At 42.9% G+C, this 23,353-nt stretch overlaps 2 protein-coding genes and 1 long non-coding RNA gene across 3 annotated transcripts; all 3 read left to right on the forward strand.

Annotated features, from left to right (window-relative positions):
* The first annotated feature begins 36 nt into the window (after positions 1 to 36).
* On the forward strand, positions 37 to 22,214 carry LOC125428882 (zinc finger protein 420-like). Its single transcript, XM_048489589.1, has 7 exons — positions 37 to 178; positions 794 to 923; positions 3,358 to 3,548; positions 5,397 to 5,526; positions 8,086 to 9,913; positions 16,915 to 16,928; positions 19,732 to 22,214. Exons 1-7 carry the CDS (start codon positions 98 to 100, stop codon positions 21,195 to 21,197), a joined length of 3,840 nt encoding a protein of 1,279 aa, XP_048345546.1. The 5' UTR covers positions 37 to 97; the 3' UTR covers positions 21,198 to 22,214.
* Positions 11,083 to 12,246, forward strand: LOC125428917. The gene is made up of 2 exons (XR_007243883.1): positions 11,083 to 11,346; positions 11,702 to 12,246. It is a non-coding gene; the product is annotated as an uncharacterized LOC125428917 (long non-coding RNA).
* Positions 13,315 to 15,171, forward strand: LOC125428866 (zinc finger protein 560-like). The gene is made up of 3 exons (XM_048489571.1): positions 13,315 to 13,553; positions 14,204 to 14,333; positions 14,840 to 15,171. Exons 1-3 carry the CDS (start codon positions 13,473 to 13,475, stop codon positions 15,082 to 15,084), a joined length of 456 nt encoding a protein of 151 aa, XP_048345528.1. The 5' UTR covers positions 13,315 to 13,472; the 3' UTR covers positions 15,085 to 15,171.
* Positions 22,215 to 23,353: the final 1,139 nt, after the last annotated feature.

Below are 23,353 nucleotides of genomic sequence, written 5' to 3' on the forward strand. Positions count from 1 at the left end.
GAAGCCCTTGCGAGCACTATTGTAGTCAACCCAGCGTTTCCCAGTCATTGAAGGGTGGGGGGCTTTTCCTACAGGAGGAGAAGGGAATTTGGGCAATATGGAAATCCGGAGGGTCCCTCTTCTTTCTGATTCCCCTTGGCTGGAGGGAGAACCTGGCTTTTGCGTGTCTGCAGGAGAGGTGAGTGGAGGGCTTCATGAAGCAGATCTTGGGCAAGAACAGGGGAGGGGAGAGAAAATAGGGATGAAATGGAAGGAAAGAGAAGAGGCCGGAGGGAGCCCCTAGAAAGCGGCTTTCCTCCCAGGATCTTGGAGGGAGGGGGTTTGTGTTTTCACTCCCACTGAACGTATTTTCTGCAGCCATCGTGAGGTTATTTTATTTTCAACAGCTAGGGGAGATCCTCCAGCAGGGTTCGTGACCCGCTAGTGACTCCTGTGTCTTGATGCTGTGACCTCTGCAGAAAAATATGTATAAAGCAGAAACCTTCTGTGGAATTATGATTCCTGTGCATGTCTGCAGTTACCCATGCAAGGTAGTCCTGTGGCTGAGCCCGGAACACAGTCAAATTGGGGTTGTTTTGGTTGCTTTCTCATTTAATCGGACTTGACCAAGAGAAGCCCAGTTCTGTGCAATTTTCTGTATTTGTATCTCTGGGAGACTTTCTACTTGCCAGAGGTTGAAAAAAAATTGATGCTGTAGGTTTGATGCGACTCATTCTGCTGATGGGATTCTTAAATTATTGAGTCCTTGGGAACAGGAATCGATGATCAACAAGGACATATTTTCCTCTTTCAGAGATCCCTAGTGTCCTTTGAGGAGGTGGCTGTGTTCTTCACAGAGGAGGAATGGACTTTGCTGGATGTAGGCCAAAGAGAACTCTTCTGGGAAGTTTTGGAGGAAAATTATGAGACCAGTGTCTCTGTGGGTAAGAATCATTTCTCTTTTATTATAAACACGGAAGAGAGGAGATGATATCTTCCTTTGATTCTCTTGAATGTTAGTACACGTTTCCATTTGCCACGTAAGAAAGCACAGAGCTCCCACATCTAGGAGTTCTATCACACCTGAAAGAAAAGCATTCAATCTTGCATTCTGTAAAGCACAATCTGTTGACGAAGAGGACTCTGCCTGGGAGAGACAGACCGTCTTTAGTTTCTCCTAGCAAATCACTGGAACTCCTGCCTCCTTCTTCAGCATTTCCCTTTTTGTGTGCAGTGATTTCCCCACAATCCTTTGTTTCAGTGAGCGAAGCTCATGGGAGGAGAGGAGGAATTGCCATGCCGGTTTGATTGGGTCTGAGGAGGGGCATCCTGTATTGACAGAGCTCCTGTTCTGCATCTCAAAGTCTAGTGTTCAATCCATGCCACTAGAACAAGGGTCTTTGGTTGCAGGGTTGGAAAAGATGCTGCCTGACACCCTGCTGAGGTATGAAATCAGCTGGGCTTGATGGAAAATTGCAGGCAGAATCTTGACAGAGGGGGAATGGGAGGCATCTGTTTTGTGAGAAAGAAGGAAGGAAGGTGGGGTGTGGGGGAAGAGAAGCTAGACAAGAGGTGCAGCAGCCAGGCTCCAGGTGATGAATGGGGACTTGGGAGCCAAGGGCTTCTCTTTGTAATGCTCTGCTCCTCTTTGGCCAACTCAGAGCATTCCCAGTGCCAGCCAACCCAGACGTAGGAATTTCTCTTAGGAAGTTAGAAGAACCAAGAGGTGAACTTGTCTTCCCAAGATCATCCTAAAGCTGGTCGCTAGCCAATGCCTAGCTTGTTTCCTGAGGAGGTATTCCTGCTACAAGAGATATGCAGGCAGGTCCTTTTATTTATATATACTAGATCCCACCTACTAATTCCCCTCGCCAGTCCCAAATATTGCAATATTTGTCACAGGAGAAAGAGCCCCTTACCTTCTGTGGTTTAACCCCTCAATTTCTGCTTAGCCATATTTTTGCCCTGCAGTCTCAGTGTTTTCAGTACAGTTCCCTCCTTAAGAAGACCTCTTCACCAGCCAGTGTCTCCAACCCAGGTTACCTCCAAAACCCCCCACCCCTTCCTCTTTCCAGTTATTGTAGATGGGAGCCCACCCTTTCTCACTCTGTTTCCCAACCCCATAGCTTGCTGCCATTGCCACGTTATATTAGTTGACATGTGCCCCCTTGTGATATTTAATTGTAGTTCCCATACTGAGCAGTCCTGCCTAGGAATGCTATTCGCCAGGTTAGGTGTGGAGATCACCCTGAGTTATGGCTGATCTCCAGACTACACAAATCACTAGAGAAAATGGTTCATGTGGAAGGTGGACTCGATATCTCATAACCTACTGAGGTCCCCTGGCCAAATTCCCCCTCCCCCTCAGCTGCACCACCAATTCTCCAGGAATTTCTCAACCTGGTCTTTACAAGCCTAGTTTGATGAAAGATTCATGGCAACACTGGACGAAGGATCAGGATCAGAGATCAGCCTTTCCTGACTAATGGTAGGCAATACGAGATGTATAACCAATTTCATACCCCATTCCGCCCCCCCCATGGGAACCCAAAATGGCTTAAATTGTTATTTTCTCCATTTTATCCTCACCACAACTCCATGAGGTAGGTTAGGCTAAGAATGTGTGCCAGGTCAACAGTCAGTCAGCAGCTTTCATTGTCAAAGTGGGCATTTGGCCCTGGACCTAGATGATAGTTAGACTAAACCTATCTTGCCCTAGTAGTTTAGATATATTAACTCCTGCCTCCAATGTCTTTTCATGGAGTGGAGATTTTCCATTCTCATGTCCCTGCAACTGGCATTTTCCTGATTCTTGTGAGTAAACCTATGCTTCCCCGGCAAATAGCAGAGTGATGTGAGAGAACTAATCTATGCCACGATACTCTGATTTGATTCCTTTTTGGTCATTGCAAGTTACATTATCATCCTGAAGCAAGTGGCCATTTTTGAGACACCTGGGTTTCTTTTTGGTGGAGTTATGCTTTCCATCATCAACTATAGCTTCCAGTACCTAAAATACTTGCCTGAGGTGTGATCTAGGGATTGTGTGATCCAGGATGTTCCGATTCCTTCCATGTTTGGCATGTATCCTCTGTTCCACATTATAACCTTTTAGTCTGTGTGGTATAAGACTTCCCCTCAGTGACAAATATCCTTAAGGCAGCAAGTGTAAATGCTTTGGGATGTTGCAAGGTAAGTTTTGTATGGAGCCTGAAAAGGACAGAAATTACTGAAGCAGAGGGTTTCAGAAAGCAGCAGATATTTATTTATTGATATGCATGTGAAGCTGTCCAACATGGTAACAAACAAATGACGAGACACTCTGCTCCATGTTCCCAAATACTTCAGATTTTTTATTCTGTTTGGGTCTTGTTGCAGGGAACTACATTTCCCAGAAGGCCTTGCTAATACCAAATAAGTCACCCCTGCCTTTCCTAAGTGTTCATGGGGCGGTTTTTCCACAAGACAGAGATGGAAATTTATGGAATATGGAGTTCTACGGGGCCTCTCATCTTTCTCATTCCCCTTGGCTGGAGGGAGAATTTGGTTCTTTCATCTCTGCAGGAAAGGTGAGTTTAGGATTTCATCAACATCATAAATTGGGGAGAGGAGAGGAAGTCTGTGTGAATAAGAGTGAAGAATCTTCCTGAGAGGGACTTCCGAAGCAGGATCTCTATTTGGAGGGGTTGTGTTCTTGTGTTTTCACTGACTTTAATGTGTTTCATGCAACCTGACTGGGTTTATTGTATTGGAAATTGCTGGATGGAGCCCTACTCTGGTTCCTTGTCTGTTCTTCCTGACAACCATAGGTTGCCACACTTGCTCTTTCCATGCTCCACAGACTAACTTCCAAACAGGCCTTTGGCCGTATTGTATCCGAATAGTGGAAGTATTTGTTTCCTATAGTGAAGTATCTCTATTGCTTCCTGAGAAATGCGATTTCCATGAGCATCATGCTGAAGACGATTTTCAAATTGGGAACTAGTCTGAATGCTTATTTTCGAACAGAGAGGATTTAATTCATCCTTCCTGTCTGTGCTGCCCTCCAGCTTCCTGGTTTCTCTCAAGTGAACTGTTGCTTCCATTCATAAAAGCATAGGGATGTCGCACAAGTAATCTAGGCCAAGGTGTTGCGATTCCCAAAATTTCTGCCATGACAACTCCCACAGTCATTTGGAATCTCATGTCAATTTTGTTGCTCTTAGCTTTTATTTTATTATTATAGACAGAGGCGTAGTTAGGAAAAATGGAGCCCGGAGCAAAATCTAAGTTTTGCGCCGCCGCCCCATAGGCGACTGGCCTCCCCCACCATGACCAAACACCAGGTCACCAGGTTATTTCAAAGGGGATTGGGGGCAGGGGACTGAGTGAGCTTGCTCTGCCCATGAATCCTGTGGTCCACGGACAGAGCAAGCTTGCTGATGATTTGGGGAAGGGGACTGGAAGAGCTTGCTCTGCCCATGCATCCTGTGACCCCCCATGGGACTTAACAGGGAACGTCCGGGTCAATTGTCCCCGGATGTCCCCATTATAGCTTTGCCACTGATTATAGATAAGACTATTACTCCCAACACATGCTGATTTTTTGGCAAGATGTTTATCTTTGCCACACACCATTGCTTTTATGTGAAATCCCAAATCTGTGCAGAAGATGTAGCAGCTCCTTTGCAGTTGAAGGGTGTGTTGTACAAATTGCAGCACAATCGATAAATATCTGGAAAGGTCTCTGAGCCGTCAGGTTTGTGTTGGGTGTTTTCCTACCCTGCATCTTTGACCCCTTCCGCACATGCAGAATAATACACTTCCAATCCACTTTCACAGTTGTTTGCAAGTGGATTTTGCTATTCTGCACAGTAAAATTCAGCTGCAAAGTGGATTGAAAGTGCATTATTCTGCATGTGCAGAAGGGGTCTATGGCCCTCCAAGTATCACACAGCATGGGATGAATATGCCTTGGGCTTGTTAGGGACAAAATGCTACAAAAGATGCAATGGTCTCAATTAGGGCAGTGTATACTTAGAGAGCTGGAGCATAATTTAGCATAATGCAGAACGTCCCTACAGACATAAATGTTTAAAGCAGAAACCTTATGTGGACACAGAGTTTTGCTATATATTTTCCATATATGTTTTAAATGTTCAAGATAATATACTAGATAATGGTAGGCAGTTAGTTTAGGGTATTTGGCTTGACCAATAGAAGGGCAGTTATTTGCAATTTCATACATTTGTATTTCTTGGAGATGTTCAATATGTTCTAAATGCCTGAGGCTGAAAATAATGAATACAATTTTCCTTGCCATTGATTTGATGAATGGCAGTTGTTTAATCAACTGTGTGTCTGATCAGATATTTTGTTTTTTCCTTGAATGCTCTAGGACAGGAATTGTTGAACAGGTATGTATTTATCTCTTCCAGAGATCCCCAGTGTCCTTTGACGCGGTAGCCGTGTTTTTCACAGGGGAAGAATGGGCTCTGCTGGATCCAAGCCAAAGAAAACTCCTCTGGGAAGTGATGAAGGAAAATTATGAGATGGTGGCCTCTCTGGGTAAGGAACTTTTCCCTTTATTGTGAACACTGAAAAGAAGGGAGAGAATGGCATCTTCTTTTGACCCTCTTGAATTTCAGAACATATTTCGGTTTGCCACAGACAAAAAATGCAGCTCACATAGTTATGGATATTATAGTGCACAGTCTTGTTTATGCACACTGCTACCCAGAAGTGTTGCCCATCCAGTATGCATACTTCTCATTTTCATTTCCCAGATGTGGAACTCTGCATTTAACCTTGTTCCATTGTGTTCAGATCTCATCGAATTCTATCTTTATCTTTCTGAGTGTTCACTACTCTTCCCAATGTTGGGTCATGTTTAAAAAACCCCATAAAAATACAACCATAAAACCTTCAAAAAAACTCTTTTTAAAACCATCCCCATCCCCCACCCTCATCCATCCTCCTAAAAATACACAGTCATCCATCCTACATAGAGCCCACCCCAACAAATTTCAGAAATTGGGCTGCGGCTGAACCAAGAGACAGCCAGTACAGATGAGAGCAGGTGCCAAATAAAAGGGAGTATAAGGGGGGGGGGGAGCACCATTCAGAAGGGATCACCCATATGCCCAGGTAGAGAGGGTGGTCTTGGCCAGGCACCTAATTCTGCAGAGTTAGCGCCTGGTAGGCTTCCAGGAGGAGAGTGTTTCAGAGCACCAGGACCACCACAGAGAAGGCCCTCTGGGCAGCCTACACTTCCCAAATCTTGGAAGGCGAGGGAGTTGCCAGGAAGCCCCACACACACACTGACATCAGCACCTGGGCACGTCTATATAGGAGGAGGCATTCCTTCATATATATAGGGCGCAAACCATGTATGTCAGTACCAGCATCTTGAATTGGGCCCAGAAGCTAATAGGGAGCCAGTGCAGTTCCTTCAAGACAGGTGTTATGACATCTTGAGATATTTGCTAGCAGCTTAGCTGCCACATTCTCCACCACCTCCAGCTTCCAGTCTGTCTTCAAGGGCAGCTCCAATAGTCCTAACTGGGAAGTTACCAGTGCATGGATGACTGTGACGAGGTCACCCCAGTCCAGGTAAGGGTGGATCTGGTGAATCAGACAAAGAATCTGGTAGGTCCTCCTCACTACCACATATGATTCCAGTGACAATGAAAGATCAAGAATAACCCCAGGTCCTGCACCCTACCTTTCTGGGATAAAACCACCCTATTCAATGTCAGGTGCCCGATAATCTCCTGGGCCTTGGGACCTGGCACACATAACCCCTCCATCTTGTCTGGACTCAATTTCAATTTATTTGCACTCATCCAACCCATGACAGCCTCCAGACATGGGTCCAGCACCAACAACTCCTTACCTGGTGCAGATGAATCAAGAGGTAGAGCTGGGTGTCATCAGCGTGCTGGTGACAACCCATACCAAACACCCTGATGACCTCTCCCAACAATTTCAGGTAGATGTTGTACAATATAAGGGACAGCACCAAGCTTTGATGAACCCTACAAGAGAGTTCCCCCACTGCTATGCTCTGGAACTTGCCACTGAGGTAGAAGTTGAACCACCATAATATGGTACCTCCCACTACCAACCCCTGCAGCCAGTCCAGGAGGTTACTGTGCTTGACAGTATCAAAAGTCACTGATAGGTCAAGGAGAACCAACAGGGACACGTGGTCCATCTTTCTCCCTGAGAAGATCATCTATCGGGGTGACCAAGGCAGTCTCAGTACTATGACCATACCAGAAACCCAACTAACATGAGTCCAGAAAATCAGTGTTATCCAGGTGTGTCAAGTAGGTCTGGCTGGGAGCCTGTGACTATCACATGGTCCTAGGCAGCAACCATTGAAGAATTCTGGGTATTTGAAGTTATGTCTCTTAAATCCTAGCTTGACATTCCACTCTCCACACCACATTTGATCTGATGGACCAGGGAAGTTGCTAGATGATATTTATTTTGTAGGGGGAAAATACTTTCCATTCTGGTTGTCTTATCTGAAACTCAAATCACTTCACCATACTTTTGGTAGTGTAGTTTCTGTGGAACAGTAGCAAGTACACAGTCCTAGGTGAGTGATGCAAATTGTTGGTTGTCAAGTTGCCTGGTAGTGATTGGTGCTGGGCCTAGCCCAGCGGAATTCTCCCTCAAAGGCCAAAGCAACCCTTGAAAGGGTACTGTCACCAGCCTAGCCTCAAACTGACAGAAACCAAGGCTTGAAGGCTGAATACTCTATGATGGCCTGGCAACAGCCATCGAAAGGGTTTGTTTCTTCATGTTAAGGCACTGCTTCTATTATTTTGGGGGGCTATAACTGCCCAATATACTTCTTCCAGATTTTTCTGAGAGCTTGGCTCATTTTCCAGTGAACATATTAAACATAATGTGGTCTCAAGAGCAACTTTCTGCAACACAACCAAGAAATCCCCTTCTTCTTCCTTTGAACACACATTTCTCCTTTTCTTGTGTGATTAAATTTTGGAAAGGTTTTCCCAGAACCTTGGCTTTTATTGTAGAAAATGCTATTGACCACCAAATGCATCTACTAACTGTTGTTTATACTTTTTAATTTGATTTGTGATTCTCTTGCAGCTGCAGATGTGAGAGACATGGAAAGTGAGAAGGACTCAGAAAAAGTGGTTGTGGAAAAAGACAACAGTCCACAGGTGGAAGTGAAATCTGGGGATGAAATGGTACAAAGGCGAGACTGCAGAAGAAAATGGGAAGTAAAAGAGAAACAGAGGAAGGAATTTGTTGGCTGTCAGAGTAGAAATAAACCTTACTTCTCTGTCCAAAATGAAACATGGAAGAGAAAGGGAAGGCATAATGATCCCATGAAAGAAAAAGGGTTCAGCTGCAAATTCAGTGTCAGAAAATATCAGACTGTTACGGCATGCTGGAAAACATATAATTGCTTGGAATGTGGAAAGTGCTTCCGCTGGAGTACTGCACTTAAAAAACATGAAAGAATGCACTCTGGAGAAAAGCCATATAAATATTTGGAATCTGGAAATTGCTTCCCGTGGAATGTCCACCTAACTGTACATCAAAAAGTTCATACAAGTGAAAAGCCATTTAAATGCTTTGAATGTGGAAAGTGCTTCTCTGTGAATAGCACTCTAACTAGACATCAAAAGGTACACAAGGGGGTGAAACCATATAAATGCTTGGAGTGTGGAAAGTGTTTTTTTCAGAATGCTAGCCTAATTCGACATCAAAGGGTTCACACAGGAGAAAAACCATATAAATGCTTAGAGTGTGGAAAGTGCTTCTCTGCGAATGACACTCTCACTAGACATCAAAAGGTTCACACAGGGGAGAGACCGTATAAATGTTTGGAGTGTGGAAAGTGCTTCTCTCAGAACAGTAACCTAATTACACATCAAAAGATTCACACAGCAGAGAAACCATATAAATGCTTGGAGTGTAGGAAGTGTTTCTCTTGGAATGTCCTTCTAAGTGCTCATCAAAGGATTCATAAGGCGAAGAAGCCATATAAATGCTTGGAGTGTGGAAAGTGCTTCTCTGTGAATAGCAACCTAACTAGACATCAAAAAGTTCACACAGGAGAGAAGCTGTATAAATGCTTGGAGTGTGGAAAGTGTTTCTTTGAGAACAGTGCACTAACTACACATCAAAAGATCCATACAGGAGAGAAGCCATATAAATGCTTGGAATGCGGAAAGTGCTTTTCTCATAGTGGTACTCTAGCTGTACATCAAAAGGTTCACACTGGGGAGAAGCCATATAAATGCTTTGAGTGTGGAAAGTGCTTCTCTCAGAATGGCCACCTAACTTCGCATCAAAAGATTCACACAGGGGAGAAGCCATATAAATGCTTGGAGTGTGGAAAGTGCTTCTCTCGGAATGACCACCTGACTTCACATCAAAAGATTCATACAGGGGAGAAGCCATATAAATGCTTCATTTGTGGAAAGGCCTTCTCTTGGAATGGTCACCTAAGAAAACATCAAAGGATTCATACAGGGGAGAAGCCTTACAAATGCATGGAGTGTGGAAAGTGCTTCTCTTGGAATGGCCAGCTAATTAAACATCAAATGGTTCACACAGGGGAGAAACCATATGAATGCTTGGATTGTGGAAAGTGCTTCTCCAGAAATGCCCACTTAATTCGACATCAAAGAGCTCACTCAGGGGAGAAGCCATTTAAATGCTCCAAGTGCGGGAAGTCTTTTTCTCTGAATACCCATCTAATTGCACATGAAAAGGTTCACACAGGGGAGAAGCCATTTAAATGCTTCCAGTGTGGAAAGTGCTTTTCACAGAATGGCAGTCTAGCTAGACATCAAAAGATTCACACAGGGGAGAAACCATATATATGCTTGGAGTGCGGAAAGTGCTTCTCTCAAAATGGCCACTTAACTAGACATCAGAAGATTCACACAGAGGAGAAGCCATAGCACTGCTAAAAATGTTTTTGGGGTTAAAATTTGGTGCAGAAAAATAAATATCAGTACTTTGGGAGATTATTTGTTTCACTGGTCTGATCCAGCAAAGCTTTCCTAACGTTCTTGGATATCTGTCCTCTCCTTGGAAGACCAGTGACGCATGTCAGCTATCTTCTTCTACATTCATTAGAACTACAATAATCTTAGAAGAATAAAGTGCCAAAGGAGGTCTGGAACTGAACAGCAAGAAGACAGAAGTTATGACTGCCAGGAAGTCCTTTAATGCAAAAGAACCTCTTGTGGGGGTAGACAAGCCAAATCAAATACTTGAGAAGAATGCCATGGTTGAATCTGCAGACCCCCTCTCCCCCCAGCTTTGATAGTGCTGCCACCAGACTTTTAAAAATATCTTTTCAGTCAAAAGCCAAAAAGCAGAACTTTTAGCCTTACTGGGAGTTCTAAACAAGAAAGTAAACCCTGTGAGGCACGATGAGTTTCAGCAAAGCAATCAGTTTGGTAGGATTTAGCTAGAGGCTCAGTCTGGATTGAGGTGGAAGCCAGCTGAAATTAAAAAACACCTCAAAATATGATTAAATTGAATATATTTAGGTCCCTTCTGCACATGAAGAATAATGCACTTTCAGCCCACTTTCACAATTGTTTGCAAGTGGATTTTGCTATTCTGCACAGCTGCAAATTGCATTGAAAGTGGATTGAAAATGCATTATTCTGCATGTGCGGAAAGGGTCTTAGAATTGTGGAAGAATATATTTACAAGACAGTAAGGAAATAAAAGTCCTATTCCCATAAAAGGGGATTAACTAGTACCTAAGCAATAACTTTCAAAGCAAATGGCAAAGTCAGCATCAAGATATTACCGTTCAAGAGTGCACTTGGCACAAGTCCCAAAATGTCAATCTAGCCATAGTTCAGGACACACAGCATACTTGTCAAAGCTCCAAAATGCCAAACCTGGGAATTTGCTGTATGATTCCACAAGGACACACATGGCCAGAGCGGGTAGCCCAGGTGTAGGGAACCTGCGGCTCTCCAGATGTTCAGGAACTACAATTCCCATCAGTCTCTGTCAGCATGGCCAATTGGCCATGCTGGTAGGGGCTGATGGGAATTGTAGTTCCTGAACATCTGGAGAGCCGCAGGTTCCCTACCCCTGGGGTAGCCAGTGTGGTCAGAGGCCCAAATCACTAACTGGATAACAGCTTGATCATCTAAGACAATTATGTGCCCAATGAAGGCTAGGTAACCCCCCTAGGGCAAATCAAGATTACAGAGAGACTGGTTGTTGTGAGTTTTCCAGGCTGTGTGGTAGTGGTCTGGTAGATCTTGTTCCTAACTTTTTGCCTGCATCTGTGGCTGGCATCTTCAGAGAGAATTTGCGCTGCGGTCGTAACCACCCTCCTTTCCTGACACGTTAATCAATATTGTAAGAATGTGTGTTTTGTTTTCATTCCAATTGTTCTATTATTAATTTTTTTTGAGGGAAGATGTTGGGATAGAACTTTGCTTTCAAGATTTTTCCTTATATTAGTCTAATGTGTTAATTTGAAGACCTTTTGTAAGGTCACATATTCAAGTAGGCAGTTCAGTTAGTTGAGAGGGCTCGCACGAACCTGCTGGAATTACACATTAGATTAAAACTGTTTGAAGTACTACTCATTTTTCTGGTCTCTCTTTTGGAATTCAGAAATATTACATGGTGAAGGTATGATTTCATGGCAAAAGATGTTTTCTCAAACCATGTGTTGATACCATGTGCATGTGTGTGTTTGTTGTCCAAGGGCTTGCGTCTGAACAGAAGTCCTTTCCGCATAGAAATTCACATATAAGGACACAAGACTCACTGGAAAGGACAATAAAGCTTTTAAAAGTTGAAGGCAGCAGTGAAAGAGGAAGACCCAACATGCTATGGATTGATTTTGCAAAAGAAACCACAGCACTCCATTCAGAAGAACTAAGCAACGAAATAGGATATTTTGGAGGCTATGGCTTCGTACGGTCATCATGAGTCAGAAGCAATTTCAAAGATTTTGAATGCAAGGAATTGAACACAACACAATGAAAGCGATGATGCCATACTTGGAAGCTGGCACCCCTAATAAGCCTAATAACATCATCCCTTCAGTGCACAAAGAAAGAGACTAGCTCTGCTTCTCCTGTTTCCCAGAAAGGAAGGAAATATTCCGGCACTGCAGAATGTACTGATCTCAATCAAACCTTACAGCACCAAGGCTCAAATATCACTATAAATCAGAGCAAGCAAGGACAAATATTTGCAAGATAATACTCATAGGTAGCAATAAATAAATAAATAAAAACCTTTTAAGGGCACTTGTATTATTTTGCCATAAATTTCATCCCCTCCCCTTTATTTTGCGTAATATGACAACTATTGATTATGGTCACATCTTGTGCGTAAGCTGCCCTGAGCCCAGCACTTAGCTGAAGAAGGACAGGATATAAATCTAAATAAAGTAAAAGTAAAGTATTGGCCATAAACTGGAATCAATCATTGATAACTAGTGCAATACATATTTTTTGAAAAATACAAGAGGAAAGGAAGGAAGATACTACACTTAGGCAGAAAAAATGAAATGCACTGATATAGGATGGGTGACACCTGGCTTACAACACTACATGTGAAACTGATCTGTGAGTCTTAGTAGACCACAAACTGAACATAAGTTAGCAGTGTGATGCAGTGGCCAAGAAAGTCAATGCGATTCTGGGCTGTATCAATAGGAGTATAGTGTCTAGATTGAGGGATGTTGTTGTACCTCTCTATTCTGCATTGGTTAGACCTCACCTGGAATATTGTGTACTGTTCTGGGCACTGCAATTCAAGAAGGATATTGACAAGCTGGAATGGGTCCAGAGGAGGGCAACCAAATGATAAAAGGTCTGGAATCCATGCCCATTAAGGAGAGACTTAGGCAGCTGGGTATGTTTAGTTAGGTGAAGAGAAAGTTAAGAGGTGACATGATAGCCATGTTTAGATATTTGAAAGGATGTCATGTTCGTGAGGGAGCAAGCTTGTTTTCTGCTGCTCCAGAGATTGGGACCAAGAGTAATGGGTTTAAGGCAGTGGTGGGATTCAAATAATGTAACAACCGGTTCCGGTGGTGGGATTCAAATAACTGTTTGTTTACAAGCACCATTTTAACAACTAGTTCTGCCGAAGTGGTGCGAACCTGCTGAATCCCACCACTGGTTTACGGTGACGGAAAAGAGATTCCACCTAAACAACAGAAAAACTTCCTGACAGTAAGGGGCAGGGCTGTTCAACAGTGGAATGCACTACCTTGGAGTGTGGTGGAGTCTCCTTCTTTGGAGGTTTTTAAAGAGAGGCTGGATGGTCATCTGTCAACAGTGCTTTGGCTATGTGTTCCTGCATTGCAGGCGGTTGGACTTGACAACCCTGGGGTCTCTTCCAATTCTATGAACTACATTTCCCAGAAGCCCTTGCGAGTACTATTGTAATCAACCCAGCCTTTCCTAGTCATTGAAGGGTAGGGGCTTTTTCTAGAGGATTGAGAAGGAAATTTGGGCAATATGGAGTCCCTCAGGGTCCCTTTTCTTTCTGGTTCCCCCCGGCTGGAGGAAGAATCTGGCTTTTGCCTGTCTGCAGGAGAGGTGAGTTGAGGGCTTCATAAAGCAGATCTTGGGCAAGAACAGGGGAGGGGAGAGAAAATAGGGATGAAATGGAGGAAAAGAGGAAGAGGTGGCTGGAGGGAGTCCCTAGAAAGCTGCTTCCCCCCCAGGATCTTGGAGGAAGGGGGCTTGCGTACCCCTCCCCCCCAACGTATTTCCTTCAATCATTGTGAGGTTATTCTCAACAACTAGAGAGACCCTCCAGCAGAGTTCGTGACCTGTTAGTGACTCCCATGGGTTGATGCTCTGAGCTCTGCAGAAAAATATGTTTAAGGCAGAAGCCTTCTGTGGAATTACGATTGCTGTGTATGTCTGTAGTTACCCATGCGAGCTAGTTCTGTGGCTGAACCCAGAATACAGTCCAATAGGGGCTGTTTTGGTTGCTTTCTCATTTAATCTGACTTGACCAAGAGAAGCTCAGTTCTGTACAGTTTTCTGGATTTGGATCTCTGGGAGACTTTCAGTATATTTTAGTTGTCAGTGGTTGAAAAAAAAGAATGCAATTTTCATTGCTGTCAGTTTGATGTGCCACATTGTCTTGATTACTTCAGTGCTGATGGGATTCTTCATAAATTCTTGAGTGTTTGTGAACAGGAATCGATGATCAAAAGGCACATATTTTCCTCTTTCAGAGATCCCCACTGTCCTTTGAAGAGGTAGCCGTCTTCTTCATGGAGGGGGAATGGGCTCTGCTGGATCCAAGCCAGAGAAAACTCTTCTGGGAAGTTATGGAGGAAAATTATGAGACTGTGGCCTCTCTGGGTAAGGATCTTTCCCCTTTTATTATGACTATGGAAGAGAAGGAAGAAGATGGCATCTTCCTTTGACATTTTCACCTTCAAGTCACATTTATATTTGCCACAGAAGAAAGAATAGAGCTCCCACTCCCAGGAATATTACAACTACAATTTCCAATGTACTTGGCTAGGAGTGAGTCTGGAGATTATGTAGTCCAGGATTTTCCTATTCCTATTTCCGTTTTCTGCTACACACTCTTTCCTTTTTGTTCTTGTGGTATAAGACTTCCCCTCAGTGACAAATGTTCTTAAGGCAGCAAATGTATAGGCTTTCGGTTGCTGCAGCAAATTAAGTGTTGTATTGAGCCTGAAGAGGACAGAAATCACTGAAGCAGGAGGTTTCAGGAAGAAGCAGAGACTTATTTATTGATATACGTATGAAGCTGCCCTACACAATAACAAACATAGAAGCTCTGTTGTCCACATTCCCAAATATTTCAAGCTTTTAATTTTGTTTGGGTTTTGTTTCAGGGAATTACATTTCCCAGAAGGCCTTGCTAACACAAGAGAAGTCAACCCTTCCTTTCCTAGGTGTTCATGGAATGGTTTTTCCACAAGGCAGAGAAGGAAATTTATGGAATGTGGAGTTCCACAGGACCTCTCCTATTTCTCATTTCCCTTGGCTGGAGGGAGAATTTGGTTCTTGCACCTCTGCAGGAAAGGTGAGTTCAGTATTTCATCAACAGCATGAACAAGAAAGGGGAGAGGAATCATAGAGTTGGAAGAAACCCCAAGGGCCATCAAGTCCAACCCCCTGCAATGCAGGAACATACAGTCAAAGCACCGTTGACAGATGACCATCCAGCCTCTCTTTAAAAACTCCAAAGAAGGAGACTCCACCACAATCCGAGGTAGTGCATTCCACTGTTGAACAGCCCTTACTGTGAGGAAGTTTTTCGTGATGTTTAGGTGGAATATCTTTTCCTTCACCTTGAAGTCTGTATGAATAGGTGTGAAAGAGAAAGGGAGCATCAAATGGCTTCCTGGAAAGGATCTGTGTTTGGATGGCGGATGTCTGTATTTGCACTCTCTTGCATGTATTTCATACAACCAGTTTGGTAATACCTAGATCAGGAGTAGGGAACCTGCAGCTCGAGAGCCACATGCAGCTCTTCTGCCCTTGCACTGTGGCTCCACAAGCCGAGCCACCGGCCCCATCCTTGCCCGCCCTGCATGCAGCAGGGCAGGCACACCAACTGCCCACGGTCGGCTGGGCCGCGCTGCGGGCTTCCCCTCTCGCTCGCCCTGTTGGAGCAGGGTGGGCGCTTTCCCGGCGGCCGGTGAGGCCGAGCCGCTGGCTTCATCCTTGCCCGCCCTGCAGGCAGCAGGGCGGGTGCATCCATGCGCTTCTCAGAATGAGCGGAGTAAAAGATTAAAAAAAACCCTATATATATAGTGTTATCTTTATTTTAAATGTCAAAAATTATTTGCGGCTCCAAGTTGCGGGTCCAAATGGCTCTTTGAGTGTTAAAGGTTCCCTTCCCCTGACCTAGATGGATGCCTGGTCTGGTTCAGTAGAGTTCCTTGTCTATTCTTTCTGATCCCCATAGGTTGCTACACTTGCAATTTTGTTTTTTGCATGCTCCACAGGCTAACATCCAAACAGGCATTTGGCCATAATTTACTTCAGTAGTGAAAGTATTTGAAGTACCTTCTGTTGCTTCCTGAGCAATGTGATTCTGATGAGCATCATCCTCAAGAAGACCTCTGAACTGGCAATTGGTCTGAAGGTTTGTTTTATGATGGATCTAATTCACCCTCCCTGTCTGTGCTGTCCTCCACCTTCCTGGCTTCTCACAAGTGAATCTTTGCTTCCATTCATAATAAACACAGGGATGTTCTGTAGGTAATCTAGGCCAGGATATAGTGATTCCTGGGCGTTATGATTAAAGAGGATTTGACCTGGGGAGTACAGACTACCGCGGTGGTTAAGAAAGCCCAGCAAAGACTGTACTTTCTGAGACTTTTAAGGAAGCAACAACTAGATGGAAAACTTCTGGTGTCCTTTTACCGCTGTGCTATAGAGAGTGTCCTAACCTACTGCATCTGTGTATGGTTCTCCAGTTGCACAGTGGCGAATAGGAAGGCGCTCCAAAGGGTGATCAATACTGCACAAAGGATTATCGGCTGCCCTCTCCCCTCCTTGGAAGAAATCTATAATGCCCGAAGTCTAAATAAAGCCCAAAATATTCTAAGGGACCCGTCTCATCCAGCACACTCTCTTTTTAAACTGCTACCATCTGGCAGACGATACAGGGCCCTCAGAACTAGGACAAAGAGGCTTAGAGACAGCTTCTACTCTAGAGCTGTGGCTATGCTAAACTCCGCTGCTTCATATTGATGTATTTGGGGCTATGTAGGGATGGGTGGAGGATGATGATGTATGAGTCTGAAATTGCATGAGTCTGAAATTGTATGAGTCTGAAATTGTGTGCATCGAGGAATGCTGCTGTAAATTTCGTTGTGCGTGCACAATGACAATAAAATGCTTATGCTTATGCTTATTCTCATCATTTTTGGCAATACAACTCCTACAGATCTGGAAGCTCATGCCAATTTTGTGGCTCTTAGCTTTCATTTCATTCTTATATATAAGAATATCACCCCACACACTTGCTAATTTTTTGCAAGGTGTTTATCTTTGTCACATTACCATTGTTTTCATGTGAAATCTCAAATCTGAATGGATGATGCAGTGGCTCCCTCTGAGTTGAAGGGTTTGGTGTACAACCTGCAGCCATTCCGCAATCCATAAATATTTGGAAAGGTCTCTGAGCCTTCAGGTTTCTGTTGGGTGTTTTCCTGCCCTGCATCTTTGACCCTTCAAGCTCCAAGTATCACACAGCATGGGGTGAAGAGGCCTTGGGTTTGTTAGGGACAAAATACAACAAAAGACACAGTGGCCTCAATTAGGGTAGTGTATATTTAGAGAGTTGGAAGCGAGCTTTAGAATAACGCAGAATGCCTCTGCAGACAAAATAGTTCAAAGGAGAAACCTTATGTGGTGAAATAGTTTTTGTATATTTCTGATTCTGATGTTCAGGGTCATGGTAGACAGTCCATTAGGGCATCTTTTGAAACATTTTATTTGACTAGACCAAGAGAAGGCCAGTTATTTCCAATTTTATAACTTCACATTTCTAGGAGATGTCCAATATACTCTACAAGCTGGCGGGTGAAAACAGTGGATGCAGTTTTCCTTCCCATTGATTGGAAGAATTGCATTTGTTTAATCAACTGAGTGTCTGATCAGATCCTTTTTTCTTTTGATAATCAAAAGGAACATATTTTCCTCTTTCAGAGATCCTCAGTGTCCTTTGAGGAGGTAGCGGTGCTCTTCACTGGGGAGGAATGGGCTCTGCTGGATCCAAGCCAAAGAAAACTCCTCTGGGAAGTGATGAAGGAAAATTATGAGATGATGACCTCTCTGGGTATGAATCTTTTCTGTTTTATTGTGAATACTGAAAAGAAGGAAAGGGATGGTATCTCCCTTAGGCCCTCTTGAATTTCAGAACATAGTTGAATTCACCATAGACAAAAGAATGGAACTTGCTCCGGTATGGATATTACAATGCAGAAAGGTGGCTCACATCCAGTATGCATGCTTCTCATTGCTGCTACCCAAAAGTAGAGCTCTGCATTTATCTTTCTTGAATTACACCAGTCCTCTAATCCTATGAAATACCACTGAAAGCTACTCTTTGGGTGCAGTTCCCAAACTGTTCCCTATTCATCTAGCTGTTCAGTTTCCATCAGAACATCAGGAGAACCCTGTCCAAAGCTTTATTGAAATCAGGTAAACAAAATTGACAGGATTCCTTAGATCCAGGAAACTCGTCACTCAACCAAAGGAAAAAACAAGGTTGGTAGGGAAAGAGCAGTTGGGATCAAATCCATGCTGACTTCTCTGTATGACAGAGTGGTCCTTCAGATAAGTAGCAATTGCCTGGAACTCTTTGTTTCTACTTTGGCTGTTCACTTATGACTGGAAGTGGCTCCTATACAGTCCATTGTCTGAGAAATGGAAGCTGATATGGGTTTGAGCTGCCTTGTTGATTTCACTAGGACAGAGAAAGGATTTCGCACCTGTTGCTTATAACCCTAGCTCTGCCTCCTGACAAAATAATTGCAGCAATACTGCAAGAGGCAGTAGCCTCAGAGATCCTTCTTTCCAGGCAAACTGTATGCAAAATTAGATGCATGGTAAATCTTTCTACTCACTTAACCTGATTGCTTTTGAAAATTCATGGACATAGTTGAAACACTTTTGTTTTGTAAAAGTGTCAATATCCCAATGTGGCCAACCTTAATGGGAAAACTTAAATTGATTTTCTCTCTACGTTTTGTTATCACAACAGTCCTGCCAGGTGGGTCCAGTTGAGAGGGAATGAGTGGCACCAGGTCCCCACTAAGCACCCATGGAAAAGTTCTGGGAACTTGAAGATATGTGTCTTTAGATCCTAGTTTCACACACAAATTACTACACCACACTGGATCTGATAGATCAGGGAAGTTACTAGTTGCCTTTTATTTTGTAGAGGGGAAATAATTTCCGATCCCACTGGCTGTGCTGTCTGAAACTCTGACCACTTCAACACACTTCTTCTGGCAGTGTAGCTTTTGTGAAACAGTAGTGAGCAGGCAGTTGTGGGTGATTGATGCAAGCTGTGTGGTGTCAAGTTGCCTGGCTGCCATTGGTGCTGGTCTGGCCCAGGAGAATCCTCCCTCAAATGCCAAAGCAGTCCTCAAAAGGGTACTGTCGCGTGCTTTTGCCTCAAACTGTCAGAAATCAAGGCTTGAAGGCTGACAATATTGTGTGGTAGCTTCACACTGAAGAGGTTTGTTTCTTTTGTTAAAGGCACTGCTTATATTATTAGGGAGGGCTATAACAGCCCTATATACTTCCTTCAGATTTTTCTGAAGAGCAACTGTCTGCAACAGAAACAAGAAATCCCCTTCCTGTTCCTGTGATTTCTCCTTTTCCTAATGTATGATTAAATATTTTACAGGTTTTCCCAGGACCTTGACTCTCATAGTAGAAAATACTATTGATCACTAAATATGCCTGCTAACAGGATTTTGTATTGTTTCATTTTTATTTGATTTCTGATTCTCTTTTGCAGTTGCAGATATGAGGGAGATGGTGAATGACGAGGACTCAGAAAAGCTAGTTGTGGAAAAAGACAATGATGTGCAGATGGAAATGAAATCTGGGGATGAAGCAGTCCTAAGACGTGATTGCAGAAAAAAATGGGAAGTAATAGAGAAGCAGACAAAGGAATTTGTTGGCTTTGAGAACAGAAATAAGCCTGATGTCTCAGCCCTAAATGAAATATGGAGAAGAATGTACAATTGTATGGAAGGTGGAAAGAGCTTCTGCCAGAGTACTGCACTAAAAACACATGTAAGTATGCACTCAGAGGAGAAGCCTCATAAATGTATGGAATGTGGAAAATGCTTCTGTCTAAATGCCCACCTAACTGCACATCAAAGTATTCATAAGGTGAATAAGCCTTATAAATGCGTGGCATGTGGAAAGTGCTTCTCTTGGAATAGCTACCTAACCTCACATCAAAGGAGTCACACAGGAGAGAAGCCATATAAATGCTTCGAATGTGGAAAGTACTTCTCTTGGAACAACAGCCTAATCACCCATCAAAAGATTCACAGAGGTGAGAAGCCACATAAATGCCTGGAGTGTGGAAAATGTTTTACTCAGATTAGCCACTTAACTGCACATCTAAAGGTTCACACAGGGGAGAAGACATATAAATGCCTGGAGTGTGGAAAGTGTTTCATTCGGAATAGCCACCTAACTGCACATCTACAGGTCCACACAGGGGAGAAGCCATATAAATGCCTGGAGTGTGGAAAGTGCTTCACTCAGAATAATCACCTAACTGCACATCTACGGCTTCATACAGGAGAGAAGAAATATAAATGCTTGGAGTGTGGAAAGTGCTTCACTCAGAGTAATCACCTAAAAGCACACCTAAAGGTTCACACAGGGGTGAAGCCATATAAATGCTTGAAATGTGGAAAGTGCTTCTCTCAGAATAGCAGCCTAACTAGACATCAAAAGATTCACACAGGGGAGAAGCCATATAAATGTATGGAATGTGGAAAATGCTTCTCTCGGAATAGCCAACTAATTAAACATCAGAATTGTCACACTATGAAGCCATATAAATGCTTGGATTGTGGAAAGTGCTTCTATGAGAATGGCCACCTAATTCAACATCAAAGGGTTCACTCAGATGAGAAGCCATATAAATGCTTTGAGTGCGGAAAGTGCTTCTCTCAGAATTGTAGCCTCAATAGACATCAAAGGATTCACACAGGGGAGAAGCCATATAAATGTTTTGAATGTGGAAAATGCTTCTCTCGGAATAGCCAACTAATTAAACATCGGAATAGCCAACTAATTAAACATCAAAAGGGTCCCACTGTGAAGCCATACAAATGCATGGATTGTGGAAAGTGCTTCTATGCTAATGACCACCTAATTCAACATCAGGGGGTTCATTCAGATGAGAAGCCATATAAATGCTTCAAATGTGAAAAGTGCTTCTCTCTGAATACCAACCTAACTGCACATCAAAGGATTCACATAGAAGAGAAGCCGTATAAATGTTTGGATTGTGAAAAGTGCTTCTCTTGCAGTAGCTACCTAACCACACATCAAAGGATTCACACAGGGGAGAAGCCATATAAATGCTTGGAGTGTGGAAAGTGCTTCTCTCAGAATTGCCGCTTAACTAGACATCAAAAGGTTCACACAGGGGAGAAGTCATATAAATACTTTAAGACTGGGAAAAGGTTACATTAGAGTTTAATTTTTACTTTACATTAGAGTTGAATCTTGTTACCCACAAGATTCACACGGGAAAGAGTTAGCATGCAGAAAACAAGTTGAAGTGGCTGAGCAGTCTTATAATAGTTGCTCTTGACAAGCCCCATCACTGTGCCCATTTCCCACCTTTCTGTCTATCCTGCCTCTTTTTTATCAACCAAATATATGTAGTACTATTTTGATCAAAGACTACATAGTTTTCTCTATAGCCCTCTTATGTTTCTGCACAAAATCCTGCTCGTTAATCGGTCATTTATGAAGGCATTAAAGTTAATGAAAAAATGCTTTAATTTTCCAGTGGGAAGGTAGAATAATCTGCAGTGGTGTCAAATTGTGGATTAAATTTCACGGAGATTCAGTCTGTGCATGGCTACCAGCCATAGTGACTAAAGGACATCTTCACATTCAGGGGAGTGAACCTCTGAATATCAGTGCCAGGAGGCAACATCAGCTGAAGGCCTCGGTCTTTTTGCTTTGTTGTTGGCCCCACAGAGGAAGTGTTTGGCTGCTTTGGAATATGATTTGTTGCACTAGATGGATCACTGGTTTGATCCAGCAGGGTTTTCTTACATTTCTAAATATCTGGGGTTGATGGCCCTTGGGGTCTCTTCCAATTCTATGATTCTATGATCATCTAAAGCAATTACATGTCCAATTCTGGCCAGATGACCTCTTTGGGTAAATCAAGATAACAGGCAGAATTTACCCTGCAGTTACAGCCTCTCTGTTCCCAACATGTAAGTTAGAAGACTCAGAATTGTATGTATATTTGATTTATTTTCATTCCAATAGTTGTTATGTTGTTGTTAATTATTTTTGAAAGTAAAAATGTTGGGATAGAACCTTACTTTCAATATTTTCCCTTATATTAGTCTAGTGTGTTAATTTCAAGATCTTCCCTAAGGTCATATATTCAAGTCAGCAGTTGGTTGAGAATGGTTGCCTGAACCTGCTGGAATTACTCATTACCATAGATTAAAACGGTTTGAATTACTCCTTGTTCTTCTGGTCTGTATTTTGGAACTCAGGAATGTTTCATGGTGAAGTTATAGTTTCATGGCAGAAGTTGTTTTCTCAAAACATGTACTAAAACCATGTTTCTTGATCAAGAGCATGCATCTAAATGTACATCCTTTCCATATAGAATTTCACTTTATAAGAAGAGAAGACTCACTGGAAAGGACAATAATGCTTGAAAAAGTTGAAGGCAGCAGGGAAAGAGGAAGGAGCAACATGCAATGGTCTAAACTCATGAAGGAATCCATGGCACTCCTTTTGCAAGAACCGAGTAAAGCAATAGGCTATTTCAGAAGCTGGATTCATAGGGTCACCATAAGTGAGAAGCAACTTCAAAGCACTTAACACACAACAACGTGAAATAAATATGACCACACTCTACCTGGAGGCTGGCACCCCTTATAACCCTAATAACAATTCCTTCAGAGAGCAAAGAAAAGACTCTTCCTGGCTCTGCCTCTCCTGTTTCCCAGAAAGGAAGGAAATATTCTTGCATTGCAGAATGTACTGGTCCCATTCAAAGCTCTCAGCACCAAACCTCAAATCTTTATCACTAAATCAGCATAAGAGGGGGAAAGCCAGCAAGAGAATAGTCATTGATGGCAACAAAAAATAAATTTAAGGGGACTTGTAGCATTTAGCATAAATATTTTAGTTATTTTAGTTATTTAGCTATTACTGCTATGCTGGTTGCTGGTATCAACTATTGATGGCTAGTGCAATCCATATTTTTTTTAATGTGAGAGGGGAGCAAAGAAGAAGTAAGATGAGGATAAGGAGGATTGTGAGTGGAAGAAAAAGGGTGGATATTCACAGGCTGTAGTGGCTGGGGCATGGATTCTTGGAGAGGAATAACTTGAAAAAGAAATTGTGCATGGAAACACATGCAAATCTGATATTGCTTTTAATGGCCGTATAAGCACTTGTAGAAACATCAAGTAAAACTGTTCAGATCACAAACTGGGTCTGTGAGGGAACCACAACGATGCAAAACACACACACTCAAGAACCTAACATGACTAGATGGTTATACAAGAAGCAGAAAAACAAAGCGTGAAAGAGGCCGTGGAAAAAGTTTCAGTCCCTTTAATGAAGTTGTCAACCCCGGTGTAGAC

This window comes from Sphaerodactylus townsendi, linkage group LG03, assembly GCF_021028975.2.
Source record: "Sphaerodactylus townsendi isolate TG3544 linkage group LG03, MPM_Stown_v2.3, whole genome shotgun sequence".
Classification (NCBI taxonomy): domain Eukaryota; kingdom Metazoa; phylum Chordata; class Lepidosauria; order Squamata; family Sphaerodactylidae; genus Sphaerodactylus; species Sphaerodactylus townsendi.